General features: G+C 36.6%; 1 protein-coding gene across 3 annotated transcripts in view; it reads left to right on the plus strand.

The window, feature by feature from the left end:
* The window catches only part of LOC127952380 (integrin alpha-L-like), a 158,900-nt gene that overhangs the window by 62,979 nt on the left and 75,901 nt on the right, over positions 1-20,020 (plus strand). Inside the window, exons 8-10 of one of the 3 annotated variants that reach the window (XM_052550782.1) lie at positions 6,415-6,571; positions 6,681-6,816; positions 6,932-6,996. The exons of the other annotated variants lie outside the window; for them this stretch is intronic. Of the exons in view, the coding sequence (XP_052406742.1) occupies positions 6,415-6,571; positions 6,681-6,816; positions 6,932-6,996 (358 nt within the window). The remainder of the gene's footprint in view (positions 1-6,414; positions 6,572-6,680; positions 6,817-6,931; positions 6,997-20,020) is intronic. 3 annotated transcript variants of the gene reach the window in all.

Raw genomic sequence — 20,020 nt, forward strand, 5'->3', positions numbered from 1 at the left:
ACTCACGAGACGCCACAGAATTAAGGTGGCGACAGCTGTGAGCACTGAGGCATGTTGTTTGGCCATTGGAGAGTTAGTTGGACATTCTAGCGTTTTGTCCGCGTCTCGAATGAACAATGCGACAGTAGTTTTCCTAGATAGTGTAGACAAGGCAAATGAGTTGGTTGAGCAGGGAATTGTCATTGATGGGGAATTTATTTCAGTTCTACCACTTTCTATGCCAGCGAAAAAGGTAATCATATCTAATGTTCCACCTTTTGTCAGTGATGTGATTCTAACGGAAGCACTGTCGCGTTATGGCAAACTGGTGTCACCGATAAAAAAAATCCCAATCAGTAGCGAGTCGCCGTTATTGAAACATATCGTTTCATTTAGGCGCTTCGTATACATGATAATTCCGGATGACGCCGATCTAGATTTAACTTTGAACTTTCGAATTGAGGATTTTAGTTATTCGATTTTCGTCACGACTGGTCAAGCCAAATGCTTTGGATGCGGATTTAAAGGTCATTTAATTCGTAATTGCCCGAACAAAAATGTTGAGGGAGAAAAAATGAATGAAGTTGTACAGGGTAAAGAAAATGTTGGAAAATAATTAAATGTGGAAGGTTCGGTAGAGGTGGAGAAGGTGGTAGATCGTTCAGTAGAAATTGAGGCTTGAATAGCTTCATCTCAGATTAAGCAAGCGGATCCAATTCCTAAGAGTTTACCCACAAGTAGTGTTTTAAGTGTTTCTGATAGGGTGGTTTATCCTTCAGAAAGCAAAAAAGGTGCAAATGGTGAAGGTTTTCAAATAAGTGTAATGGCTGAAGAAGCACAGTTGACACCAGAACAAGAGCAGTTTTCCTTCAAGACACCACAAAATAGAAAGATGAAAAATAAAGTTCTAGATGTAAAAATCAGTAAGACAACTGAACTACGAGATGAAGATACTCAAGATACGGAAAGTGACAGTGATTCGTCTGAATGCAGTGAGGTTTTTTCTCAAGGTGAATTTAATGTACGGAGTTATGATCTTGAGGACATAAAATTATTTCTCAGGTCAACAAAAAATAAAAGAGGTGTAAAAGTACAAGAATATTTTCCTGATTTAAACCAATTTGTGGACCGGGCAAAGAGTTGGATGGCTAGTGATTCTTTTACTAATAAAGAAGCGTATAGATTGAAGAAAATAGTGAGAAACATAAATATCGCACATAATAATGATGTATAAGTGTAAGAAAAGGAATAATTTTTCCTGTTGGTATGTTGTGTTGTTTTTTTTCTCTATCTTTGCCTTCATTATGAATGAAATTCATATTGCATCTATGAATGTTAATGGGGCAAATAATGTGAAAAAAAAAGAGTACACATTTTTGAGGAAATTGATCAGAAAAATATAGACATAACTTTTTTACAGGAAACTCATAGTAGTGTGGAGAATGAGGTTGACTGGATGAAGGAATTTAGTGGGTTATCCATTCTGAGTCATAATTCAAATATAAGTGGTGGGGTGGCTGTTTTATTCAATAAAAAGTTTAAACCAACTTCGTATGATGTAGTGGAAGTTAAAAGTTAGAGCTTCTTATGAAAATTGTGTTTGTTTTTATTTGTGTTTATATTCCTACGGCACCTATCTTTTTATAGCTTTTTTTGGATACTCTTTGTGCAACACTGAAAGATTGCGGTTCTGAAGATTTTCTCTTTTTGGGTGGTGATTTTAATTGTACCGAGTTGGATATGGACAGAAATCATGTTGAACCACATATGGCCTCACATAAGAGGTTAATTCATCTGATTGAGAAATATGATTTATGTGACATTTGGAGAATGAAAAATGGTAATGAAAAACAATACACATGGGCCCACATGCGTGATAATTATATATCACTGGCAAGATTAGATAGATTTCATGTATTTAAACATCATTTGAATTTATTTAACAAATGCTTTATCACACCTTTGTCTTTTACTGATCATAGTATGGTAAGTTGTAAATTTATTTTAAATTCAGTAAAATCTAAAAGTGCTTATTGGCATTTTAACACAAGTCTATTAAATTATAAATTATTTATTGAATCTTTTACATTTTTTTGGAAAACTTTTAAAGAAACTAAAATGTATTTTAAATCCTTACAGCAATGGTGGGATTATGGAAAGGTACAGATAAAGCAATTCACACAACAATATACTCATAATGTTACAAAAGAATTTAATCGTTCTGTAGAGTTTCGGGAAAAACAATTAAAAGATTTACAAAAGTTGTATCAGTCCTCCGGTGATAGTAATATTTTGGAAACTTGTTTTCGAAAAAAAGCTGAACTTAAAGAGCTATTAGAGTTTAAGGCACAAGGTGCTTTAATTCGTGCCAATTTTTTAAACATTGATCAGATGGATGTACCTTCCAAGTATTTCTTTGGTCATGAGAAGAAAAATGGGCAGAAACGTTTAATTCATGCCCTACGTTCTGAGGATGGCAATTTGTTATATAATCCCAGACAGATTTGTGATGTGGCAACGAGTTTTTATCAATCCCTGTACAAAAGTGAACTTAAGCCGGAAAATAAAGGAAAATCTCCTTTTCTAGAGGATTTACCAAAGATCTCAGAGGAGTCCAGTGAAGAACTGGAATGTAGCCTAACCCTGGGAGAGCGGTACAAGTCACTTCATGAGATGGAGTCTGGGAAAGCTCCGGGTATAGATGGGCTTCCAGTGGACTTTCTGAAGGTTTTCTGGTCGGATTTAGGAGCTGACCTGCTAGAGATATTCAACGACAGTTTGCTGAAGGGTGGGCTGCCGTTGAGTTGCCGAAGGGCAGTAGCTACTCTCCTTCCGAAAAAGGGGGATCTTTCGGAGATCAAGAACTGGAGGCCGGTATCGCTTCTGTGCAGTGATTATAAATTGCTTTCTAAAACTTTGGCTAAGAGAATGACTAAGGTAATGTCACAGGTGATCCATTCTGATCAATCGTACTGTATACCGGGTAGGTCAATATTTGACAATATTTCTCTAATTAGAGATGTTATACGGGTTTCCAAATTATTTAATATCAATTGTGGTCTGCTATCTCTTCACCAAGAGAAAGCTTTTGATCGGGTTGAGCGTGATGTTTTTATGGAATATTTTAGAAGCTTTTGGTTTTAATGAAAATTTTCTAAACATGATTAAAATTCTTTATAGTGACATAGAGAGTATAATTAAGATTAATGGTGGCTTATGTGCTCCGTTCAAGGTCAAAAGAGGTATAAGACAAGGATGTTTGTTATCTGGAATGTTGTATTCTCTTGTCACTGAACCCTTTCTACAGAAAATCAGGAAGAAGTTAGAGGGTTTCAAGATACCTTTATGTGATTTTAATTTTTGTTTATCAGCCTATGCTGATGATCTAATAATAGTAATTAACAAACAAAGTTATATAAATGTTTTATCTAGACTGATAGAGGATTTTGGAAAATGGTCATCCGCAAAAGTCAATTGGAAAAAAAGTGAAGCGTTTTTATTAGGAGATTGGAAGGAAGGGAAACCAAGTCTTCCTGAAGGTTTGTGCTGGAATAGGTGGGGTTTGAAATATCTAGGGGTGTTTTTGGGAGACGATAACTTGTTACAAAAGAATTGGGATGGTGTATTACAAAAAGTTAAAGGACGTTTAGATAAATGGAAGTGGCTTCTACCCAACATGTCCTATAGGGGTAGAACGCTTATAGTAAATAATTTGGTTGCCTCTCTTTTATGGCACAGATTGGTTGGTATTGATCCTCCTGTGAAGCTAATAGCTGAAATTCAAGCGGCTTTTCTTGATTTTTTTTTGGGACAAACTTCACTGGATTCCACAGAGTATTTTATTTCTACCTAAGGAAGAAGGAGGCCAGGGTTTGATTCACTTACAGAGCAGGATTGCAGCTTTCCGACTGCATTTTGTACAAAGACTTCTTGATGGACCGATGAATGTGAGCTGGAGGGCAATCAGTTGTGCCCTACTTTAAGACTGTTGGAAACTTTGGAATGGACAAATCTCTTTTCCTAATGGACTCCCAGTGTTTGGATCTCTCGAAAATGCCGTCTTTTTATCAACATCTTTTTAAGATTTGGAGTCTTTTTCAAATTCAAAGGACTGAGAATTTTCACTCAATTTTTTGGTTGCTGAATGAAACCTTGATATTTAATGCAAGATTAGACGTTTCTGCACCTAATTTCCTAGCAGGATTTAGTAGGAGTTTACAAGACTCAGGAATTTATGTTTTAAAACATTTACTGTGTTTAACTGGGCCTGTTTTTCAGAATGTAGAAACTTTTACTGAAAAGCTTGGAATTCGATCTGTTCGTTCAGTTTCTCGTTATCTGAATAAATTTGAAAGAAGTGTTTACGGATGAAGAAAAATTGATGTTGGAGGAATTCTCTTTAGGAAATAATATCCCTGACAATGAAGATATGTTTCCTTGTTTGTTAATTCAACCAAAAATTGAAGAGTGTTCGGGATGTTTTATTCAACAAAGAAAGTTTTCATCTGTTGATTTTTTTTCATGTGTTGGAAAAGAGCTGTATAAAATGTGTGTGCTTGTTCTTAACAAAAAAAAGTTGACTAATAGAGTTGATACGCCATGGCGTGCTGTTTTAAAGTTGGGTGATGAGATAAGACCTGAATGGAGAGTTTTGTACAAGCCACCATTATCTAAAAGAACAGGAGATTTGCAGTGGAGAATCTTGCATGGAGCTGTTGCAGTGAATTCTTTTATTTCAGTTTTAGATCCAAAGAATAACTCTGGTTGTCCTTTTTGTTTAAAAAAAGAGACTGTGTTTCATGCTTTCATGTAATGTATCAGACTTGGACCTTTGTTTGAGATGGTAGAAAGATTGTGTAATAAGTTTAAAGAGTGTTTTTATCCTGAGACATTTATTTTTGATTTTAAATATGATCAAAAAAAGCTGGTTGTTTTTCAATTGTTGAATTTTATTTTGGGACAAGCAAAGTTGGCAATATACATGAGTAGGAAAAACAAAATAGAGAAAAAAAGCAATGATGATGTTGTTTTTGTTTTTAAATCGTTACTTAAAGTAAGAATTTTGATTGATTTCAGATTTTACAAAGCTATGTGTGATCTTTGTACTTTTAAAATGAAATGGTGTAGTCGGGAAAGGTCTGTGTAAAATTGATGATGATGATGAGTTATGTTTTTGTTTTTAAATGAATGGTCTTTTTTTCCCCCTCTCCAACAAATTATGATGTGAAATTATAGAATAATGTGTGATTTGGCTAATGGTAAATAAAGTGTTGTTTAAAAATCAAAAATCTCTCTCTCTCTCTCTCTCTCTGGGGTTTGACAGGTTCAGAGAGCGTCCGCTTCTTCGGCATGTCTGCTGCTGTGTCTTCTGCTGCTCTCACTGTAAGTTCAGAGTCTCTGACAGTCAGACCTCCTTCATGAAATGCTAATGATGTGTGTCTCTTTCTCAGAGCTGCAGTCCGTATGCTCCTCATGAGTGTGATGGAAACTCGTATCTGAACGGTGTTTGCTATCAGTTCAACAGCAGCTTACAGATCGTCTCTAACTTCACCGCCGCTTACCAAGGTCTGAAGAGTCTCACACAATCCAAGGCTTCATTCAGTTTAACCATCTCAGACTCTAACACTGTAAACCCTGTGTTGCTTTAATTAATTTATATCTATTAGACCTATTAGTTGATAACTGAATTAAAGATTAAATACATGATATTATGTTATACTTGTTATATTAGAAGTAACAGCAGAGTTTGTGTATGTTGTGGTGTTTCTGCAGAATGCACCAATAGAGGAGTCAATCTGGTGTTTCTCTTTGATGGATCCAGCAGTTTCAAAACCCACGAGTTTGAAATTAACAAAAATTGTATTCAAGAAGTTATGAGAAAACTTTCTAACTCATCCATAAAGGTAAAATAATACATCAGCTAATAATGTGAAATACCACCAAAAATCTGATCACTAACCAGCAGAATCAGCATGTGAATGTCCATATTATAAACATGTGTAATGAGGTGTGAACATCTAATGATGATAATGTTGTTGTTTTTCGTTGTCAGTTTGCTGCTGCTCAGTTTTCATCAGATGTACGAACTGTGTTTGACTTCAACGATTATCAGTTCGGCTCCGCTGAAGAAAAACTCATTAGAGAGAAACACATGAAATCTCTCTCAAACACACATAAAGCAATCAACTACATTCTGTGAGTGAAATCTTCATATGATCATGAGCATTCACTGAATTACACTTGAAGAGTTTTTAATTGTTGCCATCAAAAAAAAAAAATATATATATATTTCTCTGTCAAATACTGTTGCTGAAGTTGTACTTTTGCCATTCTTTAAATTAAAAGTAAAAAAAATTATAATTGTCATGCAGACACATTGACCCTGAAGCTGAAATCTGTTCATATGTCATGATTTATGATTTATTATGTCATCAGAAAGAATCTGCTGAATAGCGTGTCGTCTGGAGCCGATCCCTACGCTCAGAAAGTTCTGGTGATCATCACAGATGGAGATCCCAGTGATAACGATGATGATTATGATTATGTCCTCAAGAGATGTGATGAGCAGAATATCCTCCGTTACGTCATCGGGGTGTGTTTCTCTAAAGCTCGAGCATGTCATTTATTCTGTATGTTCAGATAGTTTGGTGATTTTGTGTCTCTAGTCACACAGAAATGACAGACCTCACACTGTTTTTCAGGTGGGAAATTTTGATTTAACTGAAATCTCTCAGATGGCGTCAGAACCAAAACAGAGCAACACCTTATTCATTCAAAACTACACTCGACTTGAAGGACTTCTTGACAACCTGCAAGAAAAGATCCACAATATTAAAGGTAAGATATACATGTACAGAAAATGGACCGTAAATAACATTTTTAAATTGAAGCAGCTAATGAAGAGTCCACAGATGATTGTAAGATTTGTTCTTTTGTGTTTTGGGGTTGATAGAAGCTCACAGAAGAAGCAGACAGAGAGATTTATCACAGAGTGGATTCAGTGTCGTCTACCAGGAGGTGAGAGATATGAATGATATAAAGTACATTTTAACTATTTATTTTTTTGTTGATTTAAGGACTCCAGAGCTATAGTTTGTGAGGGAAACTGCAGGGGGTTTGTGAGTTGATTAAAAGCTAATGATAATATCAAGATAAATTAATTTGTTTTTTTATTTTTAAAGAAAACATTAAAAAACAAATGAAATTTATTTGTGAACATTAACCATTATTCAGAGAACTGTGAACATGAATTTGCTGTTTGCAGTCGTGAAACGCCAGTTTCAGCAGCAGTTCTCTCCACAGTTTTGAAAATGCTCAGAAAGTGGCTTTTGTTGAGTTAAAACCATGAACCGTGAGCCAGTTGAAAATCAGTACAAATACGTGAGGATTCAAATCATTTGAGATATTATAAGATGATATAAAAGAGGCACTTATGGTTGCTCAGAAGAACATTGATGTTAGTCAGCTCAGCAACATCTGACCAAGTTGTACATTCAAAAGACGAAAGGTGATAACATTGTTGAACAACAGAAATTGGTCACCCAACTCAAAGGTGAACGTGGGAAGAGAAAACTGGCAGAAAAAAACTGTACGCTGAACCCACTGTGTCACATTTACCGCATACATAGCACCAAAACAGATCAGGATAAAACTGTTCACCGCAACTTGCTGTTGCAAGCAAATTTCCTTCCACTTGAGTTTGAAGAACCTGAATCATCTGAGGATAGTGGTGGATGGCAGTAAAAGTGTATCAATGGATGTTGTTAGTCCTGCATCTGATTTGTGTTCTTTGTCTGAGCATGTCGTCAGTTGGGTGGAAAAAACGCAGTTACCCTCAGCAGAGGTTGTCCTGCAGATCCGAAAGTTTTGAATCCTTGAACAGAGTCCCTGAGTCAACCGGACAGGAACAATTTGGTTCAAGGAATGATTGTACCAAGGAGAAAAGCAGTGTAAGCAGTCCAGGTGAAGGACGGAGTTGTGATTCTCTCAGTTCTGTTTCTGAGGCAGTTTGCCATAGTGACCATTGTGTTTCACCTGTTGAAGCTGTTGAACCACCTCCTGGTTCAGGAGATATGAGAGTTTGGACCAGAGTAGGTAGGACTGTGAAACCAGTCAACAGATTGATGGAGAACATGACTCAATATATCAAAACTCTGAAACCAGTTGATGGGGTTGTGAGATACTTATTGAGATGAGAATTTATTGTATTACAAGATTTGTTTTTGTCATTTTGAAATCTAGAAAACAGCACACATGAGTCAATGTATTACAGTATGTTGTTGTTCCAGATCAGAGATGAATGGTGTTTAAGGCACCTTTTGCAGGTGACTGTAATAGGCCTGATCAGCCTGCTGTACTCACCTCCCCTGAGAGTGGGAAACATTTTTTGTTGCACAATGTTCTGGAAAAAAGTTATACTATCCCTGAAATAGTCAAAATGTGTCTAGATCAGGGGGGAGAATGTAACTGGTATGTATAATTAACTGACAATTTAAATTGCTTTCTTTACTTTCTTATATAGTATTCTTTATATATATATATATATATATATATATATATATATATATATATATATATATATATATATATATATATATATATATGCTCTTTACACCGCTATAAATTGTTTCATAATAATAAAGAGTAAGTGAATGCCACAAAATTTAAAGGTCCCATGACATGAAAATTTCCCTTAATTTGTTTTTAAACATTAATATGAGTTTCCCTAGCTGTCGATGATCCCCGAGTGTCATGACATTTTGATAGATGTAAACCAAGCACAGGCGTTTCAAACAGACTTTTACGATACTGATTCGACAGCACTGGCACAAACAGTGAGTAACAGTGTTCATTAATGCCTGATCTGTGATCAGTGATTTCTGATGTGTAGCTAATAGCTAATCATTCAAGTTCACACAGACTTTCTTTCTAAATCGTTTAATGCTGTTTATGCATCAGCGAATCAAGCAAGTGACTAAACAATCAACTTAATGTTGTATCTCTTATTAGCATGAAACAAATCTGCTATTTAAATTGTGATTTAACTACAGAGAGCGATTTAAAGAAGCTCCCTTTATATCGTTCAGAGCTGTCAAACACACATGGCGAGTATATCTGCACACTTGCCCAAACTGCTGTTATAATCAATGATGCTGTTATGTTGTACAGCGAAGCTCTTACTGTATTCATGTCGATATTGTGTTTGCTGTTAGTTGTGGTGAAAGCATTTTGTGAGAGAAAACATGTTGCAATGACAAGATCACCGCATTCACTCGATAAACAGACTCTGTCTATTCAATGCTCATCATGGCAGCCTTTCATGTGATGGGAAAAGATAAAAAAATTATTCTATAATCAACACTTCCACAATTCGTTAATCTCGACAGTTGTAATAGTAAAAAAAAACTAGCAAATGTATTTGAGTGGAGTTCACAGTCTCACAGCAGACACTCCCCTTAAAACAAAGCATTCAAGTCAGAGGGCTAAAATCAGGATATAAAAATGCCTTTTATTTCTAAATTTTAAATGTAAAAATCATACTAACAATATAGTAGGTGGCCTTCCAAAATGCCAGTTCTACCGCCGCTGCGGCGTCTGTAAAGTGCATTTGCAGCTTTTGACCGCTGAGTGGTGCTTTAACCACACGTTATCAAACAAGCGCATCAAATCACATTTTCGCAAATAGAAATCTGTTTTGCCTCATTTATGTGTTACATTTGACGGCTGCAGTTGGGGAAAATGAAAGAAATACACTATAGTTAAAATATTTAATATATTTAATATTCACAAATGAAAGTTTGGTACTTATGAAGTTATGAGCATTTATTAGAACAAATTCAAGCAGGATAAATGTCAAGCATGTTCCTGAGCCTGAGCTTATATTTTCTCTAAGCTACATAGTATTAAACCATATTTTAGATTTGACACATTTAATATGTATGCAGTATTATTTATATTATATTAATTATGTGTTATATTATTCAAAATTAATTGTGGTTTACATTGCATCGGAGCATTAAAAGTGGTATTTTAGTGAGCTAGGCTACATGGATTAATATGTGAAACGTCAATATTTTCATATATTAGGCCTATATTTTAATTTATATCTTAAAATTCCTTAACTAATAACAAAAATGCATGTTGTTTTATTAATCAGTAGGGGTGTAACAGTGCGCAAAAATCATGGTTCGGTACGTACCTCGGTTTTAAAGTCACGGTTCGGTTAATTTTCGGTACAGTAAGGGAAAGAAATGCAAACATTAAACATAATTTGTTTACAAAAATACATTTAAAAATACTTTTTCATAAAATATATAAATATATATATATATATATATATATATATATATATATATATATATATATATATATATATATATATATATATATATATAATAAAAAAAGAATAAGAAATAAAATACTGCTGCAAAGTTCTCCACTAAATAAAATACTCTCAGTCTCAAACCAATATCATATAATAAAATATAATGAAAAAAATAAATAAATAACTATGATTACAGTGCAGCATTACCAATCCCAGCTTGTAGGCCTGCTCATATTTAAAAAAATATATATCACTTTTCAAAAGTGTAAAATGCGGCATCAACAGTTTCAGTTTTTAGACTTGCTCAGATTTCGTTATTGCGTTGGACCGATCAGAGTGCATTCATCTGACAATTATACTGTACCCTCTGAGTACGGGACAACAAAAGGTCCTTTATCCACAAAACCAGGGTACCCGTTGACACCAATGGATATTAACTGTTCTAACAATATATCAATCCTCATTGTGTTAAATGCTGATGTAAAATCTAAAAATAGAATTCATGCATATGCTTTTAAATTTCCGAATGATAGGTTTCAAAATTCATCATAGTTAACACAGCATCATGAGTGCCCCTATTTCGTCTATATGCAAACTGCAAAGGATCAATACTTGAACCAACAGATGACATTAGATATTTAACAAGAATCCTTTACATAGTTTTACATAACACAGATGTTAAGGCTATAGGGCGAAGATCATTCACAGTATAAACTAAATGTATTTTAGGCACTGGAATTATCATACTTTCTTTCCATAAGGGAGGTACAATTCCAGCTTGCAACAAAGCCTGGAATAGCCTTGTCAAAACACATCAACTGGAGACAACAGTTCTTTAACCCTTTACCACTAATACCATCAGCCCCCCTAGCTTTACTAGGCTTCATCTTAGAAATGGAAGCAACCACATCCAACTCCGTCAAATTAATAGGGGCACAATATGGGATGGTCTGACAAATACTATTGCAATTAAGACTGCTAGCCTCAGTATCGAATCTGTTAAAAAAATGTATATCATTTATAGGCATAGTAATTGGTAGATTGCTACATTCCTACCCATCATAATATTCAGACCATCCCACACTTGCCGAACATTGCCTGTAATAACATTTTCCTCAATCTTATTCCTATGATGTAATTTAGCTTCCCTAAATGTACCCTTTACAACTCTTTTTCACTCTCTAAAAGTAATAAAATCATCACTACAAAATGTTGTCATAGGGCTGCCTGAGCAATCTTCTGAGAATTTCTGTTTCAAAGGATGTGTGGCATTGATGGCATTGTGGGTGCCATTGATGGTTGCCAAATTCGAATTTAGAGATCATCAGTGAAGGGGAGGTGATCTCATTTGTAAGGCATACTACTAAGGTTCTGTTACAAAGCGGCGTTGATGACCTGGGAATATTTTCAGACATCTTTGCAGGCCACCAAGACGAGTTCATTGCTTTGAGTTTCACCCTTCTACTCTTTCTGGAGACAGAAGCTGGGGGAATACCAACTACTCTGAGACAGCACTCATGTCAATAACAGCTTCTCTTTTGTTGTCACCCCAAAAACGAGACAATGGTACCCTTTGCGGAGATCAGTGCTCTGCCAAAACAACTTCTTTTGACTTTGTCCCATTTTTTATTCTTGAATTCAGTTCAGAAAGCCTTTTGGGAGATCTGCATGGTCCTTCATCAAAAGTTTGATCTGTACTAAATCCTTGATTTGAAGGCAGGCTCACTTAGGCAGTATTTGTTTCACCTATACTTCACAAAATTGTATTTTTAATGCAATACACATACTTTCAGAGCTGCTGTTTGTGGATGTTACAGGTACAACATGGAGAGCATTGGTGAAATCTGCATCAACATAGAGGGTGGCGTCTCCTTCTTATTTGGGTGATTGGTTGGGTCATTTCCTAGTTCCAGAAAATCATACAATCATTGACAAACACAAGCCGTATTTGACGAAAGCATATTTATTATAATCCCATTCACAACAAAAGCATAATGTAGACAAGATCAGGTTGCACACAGAATAAAATGGTAAGAGTTTTCAACCATAGTTTTAACGCAGTAACTAGTTACTGATAAAACTGATCATTTTCAGGTCTTAAAAATACATTTTAATGGGGGTACTTTATTTGTGATTATTTTATTTATAGAGTTGATCATTGTTTCATTTACAGACTTGTTGTGTAGTGATTTTAAAGATTTATGTATAATATTGTGATTTCATAGTTTTGTGTCCAGTTTGTGAAAATATGTATTTGATTTAAATATTTTATATGGTTTAAAAATTATTGGAAAAGAAAACTGAATATGTGAAAATGTTTTTAAGGACTGTCAGTCAGTTTTTTTAAATAAATAGTTTTAATCAAGTTAATTTAGGCACAGAAAATAATTTAAAGCTATCATTGTGTTAAATGGCAAAGTATCAAGTAAGTGTTACACACAGTAGATTTAGAAATAAATATTTTATTTAAATCAAGATCAATTTTATTACAGAAACATTCAGACCATAAAAGGCTAATATAAACTTTGGAATTAAAAAATAAGAGAGAAAGTGAGAAAAAAATTCAATTTTTTTTGTCCATGCAATAACAGTCATTGGTAAAGTAATCGGTTTTGTTACCAACCTTCAAAATACCTTGATTTGCAAAAGAAAGAAATATTTCTTTATTATTATTAATTAAATAATACTTTAAATTAGAAACTGAAATTTTCAGCAGGTTGCAGTAAATGTCTTTATGAGTCCTACATTTATTTGATTAATTTAAACAGCTGATTCATTTATGAATGGGTCTTTGAATTATTGGTTCTGTGATTCATTTAAAAGATGGATTCAATCACAAACAAATTATTGCTGTGTTGCTTGGAGATAGGAGAACAGTTTTGCTGTAACTGTATAGATACTTTAATTGGAAAATTGAGCAAAAAACTTAAAATATTGTGTTTAAAATATAACAATATTCATTTATTAACTGTATAATAAAATTGCATTTCAATTTGTGACATTCGGAACAAAAACAGTAGTCGTGTGATATAAGGATTGTTTAATTTAAATATGACAAACTCACACAGGAGCATTTTTTGCACTGATATCTTGAATTGTATGGCGTTACTGTATTAATGGTGTAACAATGAGTCAGAGGCGTTCGGATCCATGTGCAGAACTTTATTGAGAGAATGGTCAGAGAGGCAGAAATCAGGAACGGTGTCAGGTATATCCAGAATCATAAACCGTAACAAGCAGAGATCAGGACAGGCAGCAAAGAATCAGAGTCGAAATACACAATCCAAGGGTCAGACACAGAAAAACAAACACAGGGAAAACGCTCGGAAATGCTAGATGGTGTTAAACAAGACTTTGCAGTGTGGTGGTGTGAGTGTGCTGCTTATATGGATGTGTGTGTATTAGCTGCAGGTGTGTAATCAGATGCAGGTGTGTGTGTGTGCAATCAGTCCCAGGAATGAGGCAGGATTGGAAATGGAGTTTGAATGAGTCCTGAGTGGACTGCCCTTTGCTGAAGTTCATGGGCACTCCAGCAGATGATCGTAACCCCCCCCACCCCACAAGAAGCGGCTTCCAGACACTTTAAACAATCTAGGAAGGTGGTGGAGCGGAGGCGGAATAGGGGGAGGGACAGAGGGCCAGGTCCATGTGGAAGTAGATAGGCCGGGGAACGGGGCAGAGCAGACGTGACGAGGCTCTGGGAGTTCGGCTGAGACGTGACGAGGCTCTGGGAGTTCGGCTGAGACATGACGAGACTCTGGTAGATGTGTGGTGATTTGACTGGGTTCAAGAAGATCAACTGTCACTTGGCTTTGTTCATGAAGATCACTGGTGACTTGGCTTTGCTCATGAAGATCAACTGAGATTCAACTTAGTTCGTGAAGATCAACGGTGACTTGATTTGACTCATGAAATTTACCTGTGGCTTTACTTGACTTATAAATATTAATGGTGACTTGGCTTGATTCGCAAAGATCGTTGGTGATTTGACTTTGTTCATAAAGATCAACTGTGATTCGACCTAGTTCATAAAGATCAACTGTGACTTTACTTAACTCACTGAGGTTAATTGTGACTTGACTCACGAAGATCATTGGTGACTTGACTTTGTTCATGAAGACCAATGGTGACTTGATTTGACTCATGAAGTTTAACTGTGGTTTTACTTGACTCATGGGGGTTGATGGTGACTTGACCTGACTCTGGACGGTCAACGGTAGGGCTGTAGAGTCCGGACTCGAGACATTTTTCTGTCGTCTCGGACTTGTCTCGGACTCGTTGAATTTGCACTCGGACTTGTCTCGGACTTGGCCATTGGACTCGCCAAGTCTTCTAGTTGGTCTCGACCGAGTCCAGCAAAAAAATAAAATAAAAAATTTCTCCTTCAAAACAAAACCACATTTGCATGATGTTGCAACTGAAAACGTGTGGAAAACGCTAGGCGCGCCGCTCTCCTTATTTCCAAAGCACTCTGTAATCTGCGCTCGCGCTCCAGTGGCGTCTGCTGTTGCTGGGCAACCATGACCCGCTCTTCATGATGACGCAGAAGTTTCAGCAAAGAATAAATGGAATTCCAGCACTTAAAATCACTTGCAGTAGCTCTGCTAATAGATTCATTTAAAAAATGGCTATCCTTGTACAACTATGATCATCTGTTTCTCCATCTTGCCTTAGCTTTCAGTATTGTTCCGGGAAAGGATGTGCATGACCAGCGGTGCACTTACTGCGACCTGAAAAGTTTAGATGTTTCTAATTTAATTTTTTACCTGTTAGATTGTGTTTTATTTACGTCTACACCTAGATAGCCTTTTTTTTTTATCAATAAACGCGTATTAATGTATAGCCTTATGCAACAATTACATATGCAAATTTTAAAAACTTTATATATGACATTACATATTTAAATTGTCATGTAACAGCCAGTATTTGTATCTGTAACAATCACAAAATTTTTCCTATCTGCATTCGGATACAACATCGTACAGTTACTTGATAAGACTGTTATGACTTTTTATGTATTTTTTCGTAGTTATCACTGAACAAGTATGTCGTGTTAAACTGAAATAATTATTAATTTCTAAAATAATATTTATCATGCAAGCAGAGAGATGTCATGACAAACGTTTAGTGATCATTTGAACACGACTGAATCCATTCAATGCACACATTTTCATTACGCAGAACACTTTGAGCGAGTCTTAATGTTAATGAACTTCACTAAACAGATGTGTGTGTTCCGCGCAAACCAGCAAAAGGTAAATATGCAAACATGTAGGACAAGTAGACAATGTATCCGTATCGAAGCTGATTATTAGCCTACTGTTGAGAGAGAACTGATTTGGTTTTTGAGAGACTGAGACGCGCAGCGCGGTTGTTTGATTGGAGAGCGCGCTGTGCTTCGTATCATGGTAGCCTAAGCTTTCAATATTTGCCTTTTAAATATATACAAATAATATAACGTGTAGCTATGATGTATTATTATAGGTAAAATTACTCTTGCAACGCCCTGATTTCTGAGAGATAAACAGAGAGGCGACAACAATGCGGTGTTTGATTTGTGCTCTTTTCACTCATAAAGTTTACATTCATTCACATCTGGCGCTGATGCCCTGGCTCACCTGTTATCTAGCAAACACCAGACTCTGTCAGCTTTAGCCGAGTATTCAGGCAGAGTTATTCCTTGAGCGTTATTCGTTTTTTAAGCCATTATACTTGCCATTCCGAATAAGGCATTCGGCTTCAGGCACAACCCTAATTATTACATATTTTATTTTTACATGCAACATAGATAAGGTCATATAGTAGTAACAGCTCCACGCAATATTGTAATTCTAAAATTCACGTCGTACTTGCAAACACTTTGTATGCATTATGGTTAATGCATGCTGGAGTAGTCGATTGTTTCCGACAGAGCTCGACTAGTCTATGCAAGCACTAGCACAGTATGACAAAAATGTCGCTGTATTTATGTGCGCATGGCCAGTAGAGCCAAACGTATCCATTCTAGCCTTGCTGCGTGCATTTGTCATATCCCGAGCTTTGCGTGTGTCTGTGCACTGTGCCAATTAGGCATAGTCATATACATTTTTGACCACAGATATAATGTCAACAAAAAATAAAGTACATAAAAATTATTTGACCTTACAGTTCCAAACTTTGTTTGTTTATCCAAGTTTAGCTCCCAGGGTCGGACTGGGGGTAAAACCAGTACTCATTAGCAAGGCCCCAAAGGAAGAGAGGGCCCTTGAAAAGTATGAATCTGAAATATATATTTTTTACCTGGATATTTTCATGGGTGGGGGCCATGGGGGCCCATCAGGATCGCCTATGCATAGGGACCGGGATCTTGTGTAACGCCCCTGTTAGCTTTAACCCTAATTATACACACTTGAACCTAATCAAGCTCTTACTAGACACACTAATCTTCCAGGTGTTTTAAGGCCAGTTGGAGCTAAACTTTTCAGGACATTGGCCATCCAGGATGTAGTTTGGAGACCCCTGTCCTACAGAGTTGTTACTTTGCACATGCTTTTTGATCATCACAAATAATAATGTAAAATGATTTTCTTAGAATAGGATATATGCTTTCTCTCGCATCACAAACATTATCAGTTGAGTATGTGGTCTTGAAGAGGACCCTTTTTTCTTTCAGTTGGACTCGGTCTTGGACTTGGACTCGAAACTTTTGGACTTGGACTTGACTTGGACTCGAACCTCTTTGGACTCGGTCTTGACTTGGTCTCAGCTAGTCCTGGACTTGGACTTGACTTGGACTCGACAAAGCCGGACTTGACTACAGCTCTAGTCAACGGTGACCTGACTAAAGTCCAGGAAATCAACGGAGACCTGACTTGACTCATGAAGTTTAACTGTTGTCTTACTTGACTCGTGGGTGTTAGTAGTGACTTGACCTGACTCTGGCGGTCAGCTGTGACTTGACATCTCTGGAACGTCGACGGGGACCTGACTTGACCCTGGGCTGGTGGCCATCTTATGCAGCAGCGCTGGGCTGGCGGACATCTTGGCCATTTCCTCATCCATAACACCCACAGTAAATGCAGAGGTACATAGTTGAAGTGCCAGATCTATATACATTTCTAGTGTCTCGTGAGGTTTGTGCAATGGCATTATCAAACTGAGTAACTCAGACAGCCCTCGTCCGTGTTGGTTAAATGCGTCAACTCAACAAAGTCCATCACATAGTCCTCGATGGGCTGATCTCCTTGACATAAACATATAAGCTGGGCTACTGGGTTGATGACTGACCTGGATGTACTCCTTAAGGCTGCTGGATCCTGGTAGGGTGAAGTCTTCTGTATGATCTGACGACGAGTCAGAGGCGTTCGGATACATGTGCAGAACTTTATTGAGAGAATGGTCAGACAGGCAGAAATCAGGAATGGCGTCAGGTATGTCAGGTATATCCAGAATCATAAACAGTAACAAGCAGAGATCAGGACAGGCAGCAAAGAATCAGAGTCGAAATACACAATCCGAGGGTAAGACACAGAAGAACAAACACAGGGAAAACACTCTGAAATGCTAGATGGGGCTAAACAAGACTTTGCAGTGTGGTGGTGTGAGTGTGCTGCTTATATGGATGTGTGTGTATTATGTTCATGGGCACTCCAGCAGATGATCATGACAAATGGAGTTGTTGTACTGCATAATATTTATTAACAGTCAACTGTATGAAATGTAAGATAATGTGTTAAAATATTAATTGAGTTATTACTAATTAAGTTAATTATTATATTGACAGCTTTATTTGTTAACTTTCTCATATTTAGTTTTCTAAAATATATAATTGATTTTGAAAAAAGTACATTATTTGGAAAGTAAGTTCATGGTAAATATTTATTAATGATTTATTGACTTTTGGAAACAACTGAATGAATTCAAAGTAAATGTTTAATTATATGTAAATAATTCTGTTTTCGCTTTTGTCTTTTTTTTAAGTGTGTTATTTAAATCAACAATAGATAAAGATGTAAATTCATTCAAATTCAGTCTATTATAAATTATATTTGTACTTACAGATGATTATTAAATTACTCTTTACAGACAGTTGCTTATTTTCTGAAAGACATGCAGAGATATTGTGACATGTTTTTTATCTAAAGTATATATTTATACTTTATTTATACCGGGAAGTCGTGGCCTAATGGTTAGAGGGTTGGACTCCCAATCGAAGGGTTGTAGGTTCTAGTCTCGGGCCGGCAGGAATTGTGGGTGGGGGGAGTGCATGTACAGTTCTCTCTCCACCTTCGATACCATGACTTAGGTGCCCTTGAGCAAGGCATCGAACCCCCAACTGCTCCCCAGGCGCTGCAGAATAAATGGCTGCCCACTGCTCCGGGTGTGTGCTCACAGTGTGTGTGTGTGTGTTCACTGCTCTGTGTGTGTGCATTTCGGATGGGTTAAATGCAGAGCACAAATTCTGAGTATGGGTCACCATACTTGGCTGAATGTCACTTCACTTTCACATATTTTTCATGTTTTTTTTTCCCCATGTTTACAATGTGCATTACACATGTGTTTTTTGTACATGACAAATTTTTGGTTAAATGCCTTTTTAAAAAATGTTTTTTTTTTCTTAAATTGGCAGTCTGGAGATTCAAATAAATCATATAAAACCAGCAACTGAAATAGTGGAAGTTAGAGGTGCATACATTGAAATGCAGACATGTTAAATATTGAAGACATAACAGAATGCATACAAATTCAGTTATGGGGCAGCCTAGTACAGTGATCCTCAAATATTGCTTGCGAGATCCACTTTCCTGCGAAGTTTAGCTCTAACCCTAATCAAACACGCATGAGTTCATGCTAATCAGTGTCTTCAGGATCATTAGAAAATCATAGGCAGGTGTGTTTAATTAGAGTCGGAGCTAAACTCTGCAGGAAACTGGATCTCGCGAGCCAGATTTGAGGATCACTGGCCTAGTAGACAAGCTAGTCAATGGAAAGAGTTATTGTATCCGAAATTTATCCACTAGGCCAGGACTGCCCAAGCCTGCTCCTGGTGATCGACTGTCCTGCAAAGTTTGGCTCTAACCCTAATCAAACACACCTGCCTTTAATTTTTAAGTGAGCATCAATACCTTAATTAGTTGCTTCAGGTGTGTTTGATTAGGATTGGAGCTAAACTGTGCAGGACAGTCGATCGTCAGGGGCAGGGTTGGGCAGCCCTGCACTAGGCAATATGCAGGAATCCTTTTCTGAGTAATTCACGTAGTACAGAGATTGAAGAGGTGGAAGGTATTTCACTTCCTAGTCATATTGAAGATTTCACAGTGGAAGAAGATGCGGTGAAAACAATCATTGGTGAAATCAATGCTGTTGAGATTACCGTTTCTCATAAGTGCAGAAAATGCCAGGCTTGGTAAATGGATTTCAATCCACAAGGAAATTTCCATTGCTGTCATAGATGTGTACTTTAGCAAAGTGTTACAACTATGAATGTATTGTAAAAGTGTCCCTAGCAGGCAGTTTTGGTGAAGATGATGTCAAACTTGTGCTGAAACGGTATTTGGATGATGATTTTTGCACTTACTTGCAAACAGTCAAGATGTGGAAGAGCACCTTTTGCGCATGGAAAATGCTAAATAAAAACACAAAACAACTGTTGTTTCTCTAGAGAAACCGGGAATTGATACAGTACATCTAGAGTGTCTATTCAGGAAGAAGCACCAGGTACAGGCTCTGTACAGCAAG

Source organism: Carassius gibelio, chromosome B3 (assembly GCF_023724105.1).
Source record: "Carassius gibelio isolate Cgi1373 ecotype wild population from Czech Republic chromosome B3, carGib1.2-hapl.c, whole genome shotgun sequence".
NCBI lineage: Eukaryota > Metazoa > Chordata > Actinopteri > Cypriniformes > Cyprinidae > Carassius > Carassius gibelio.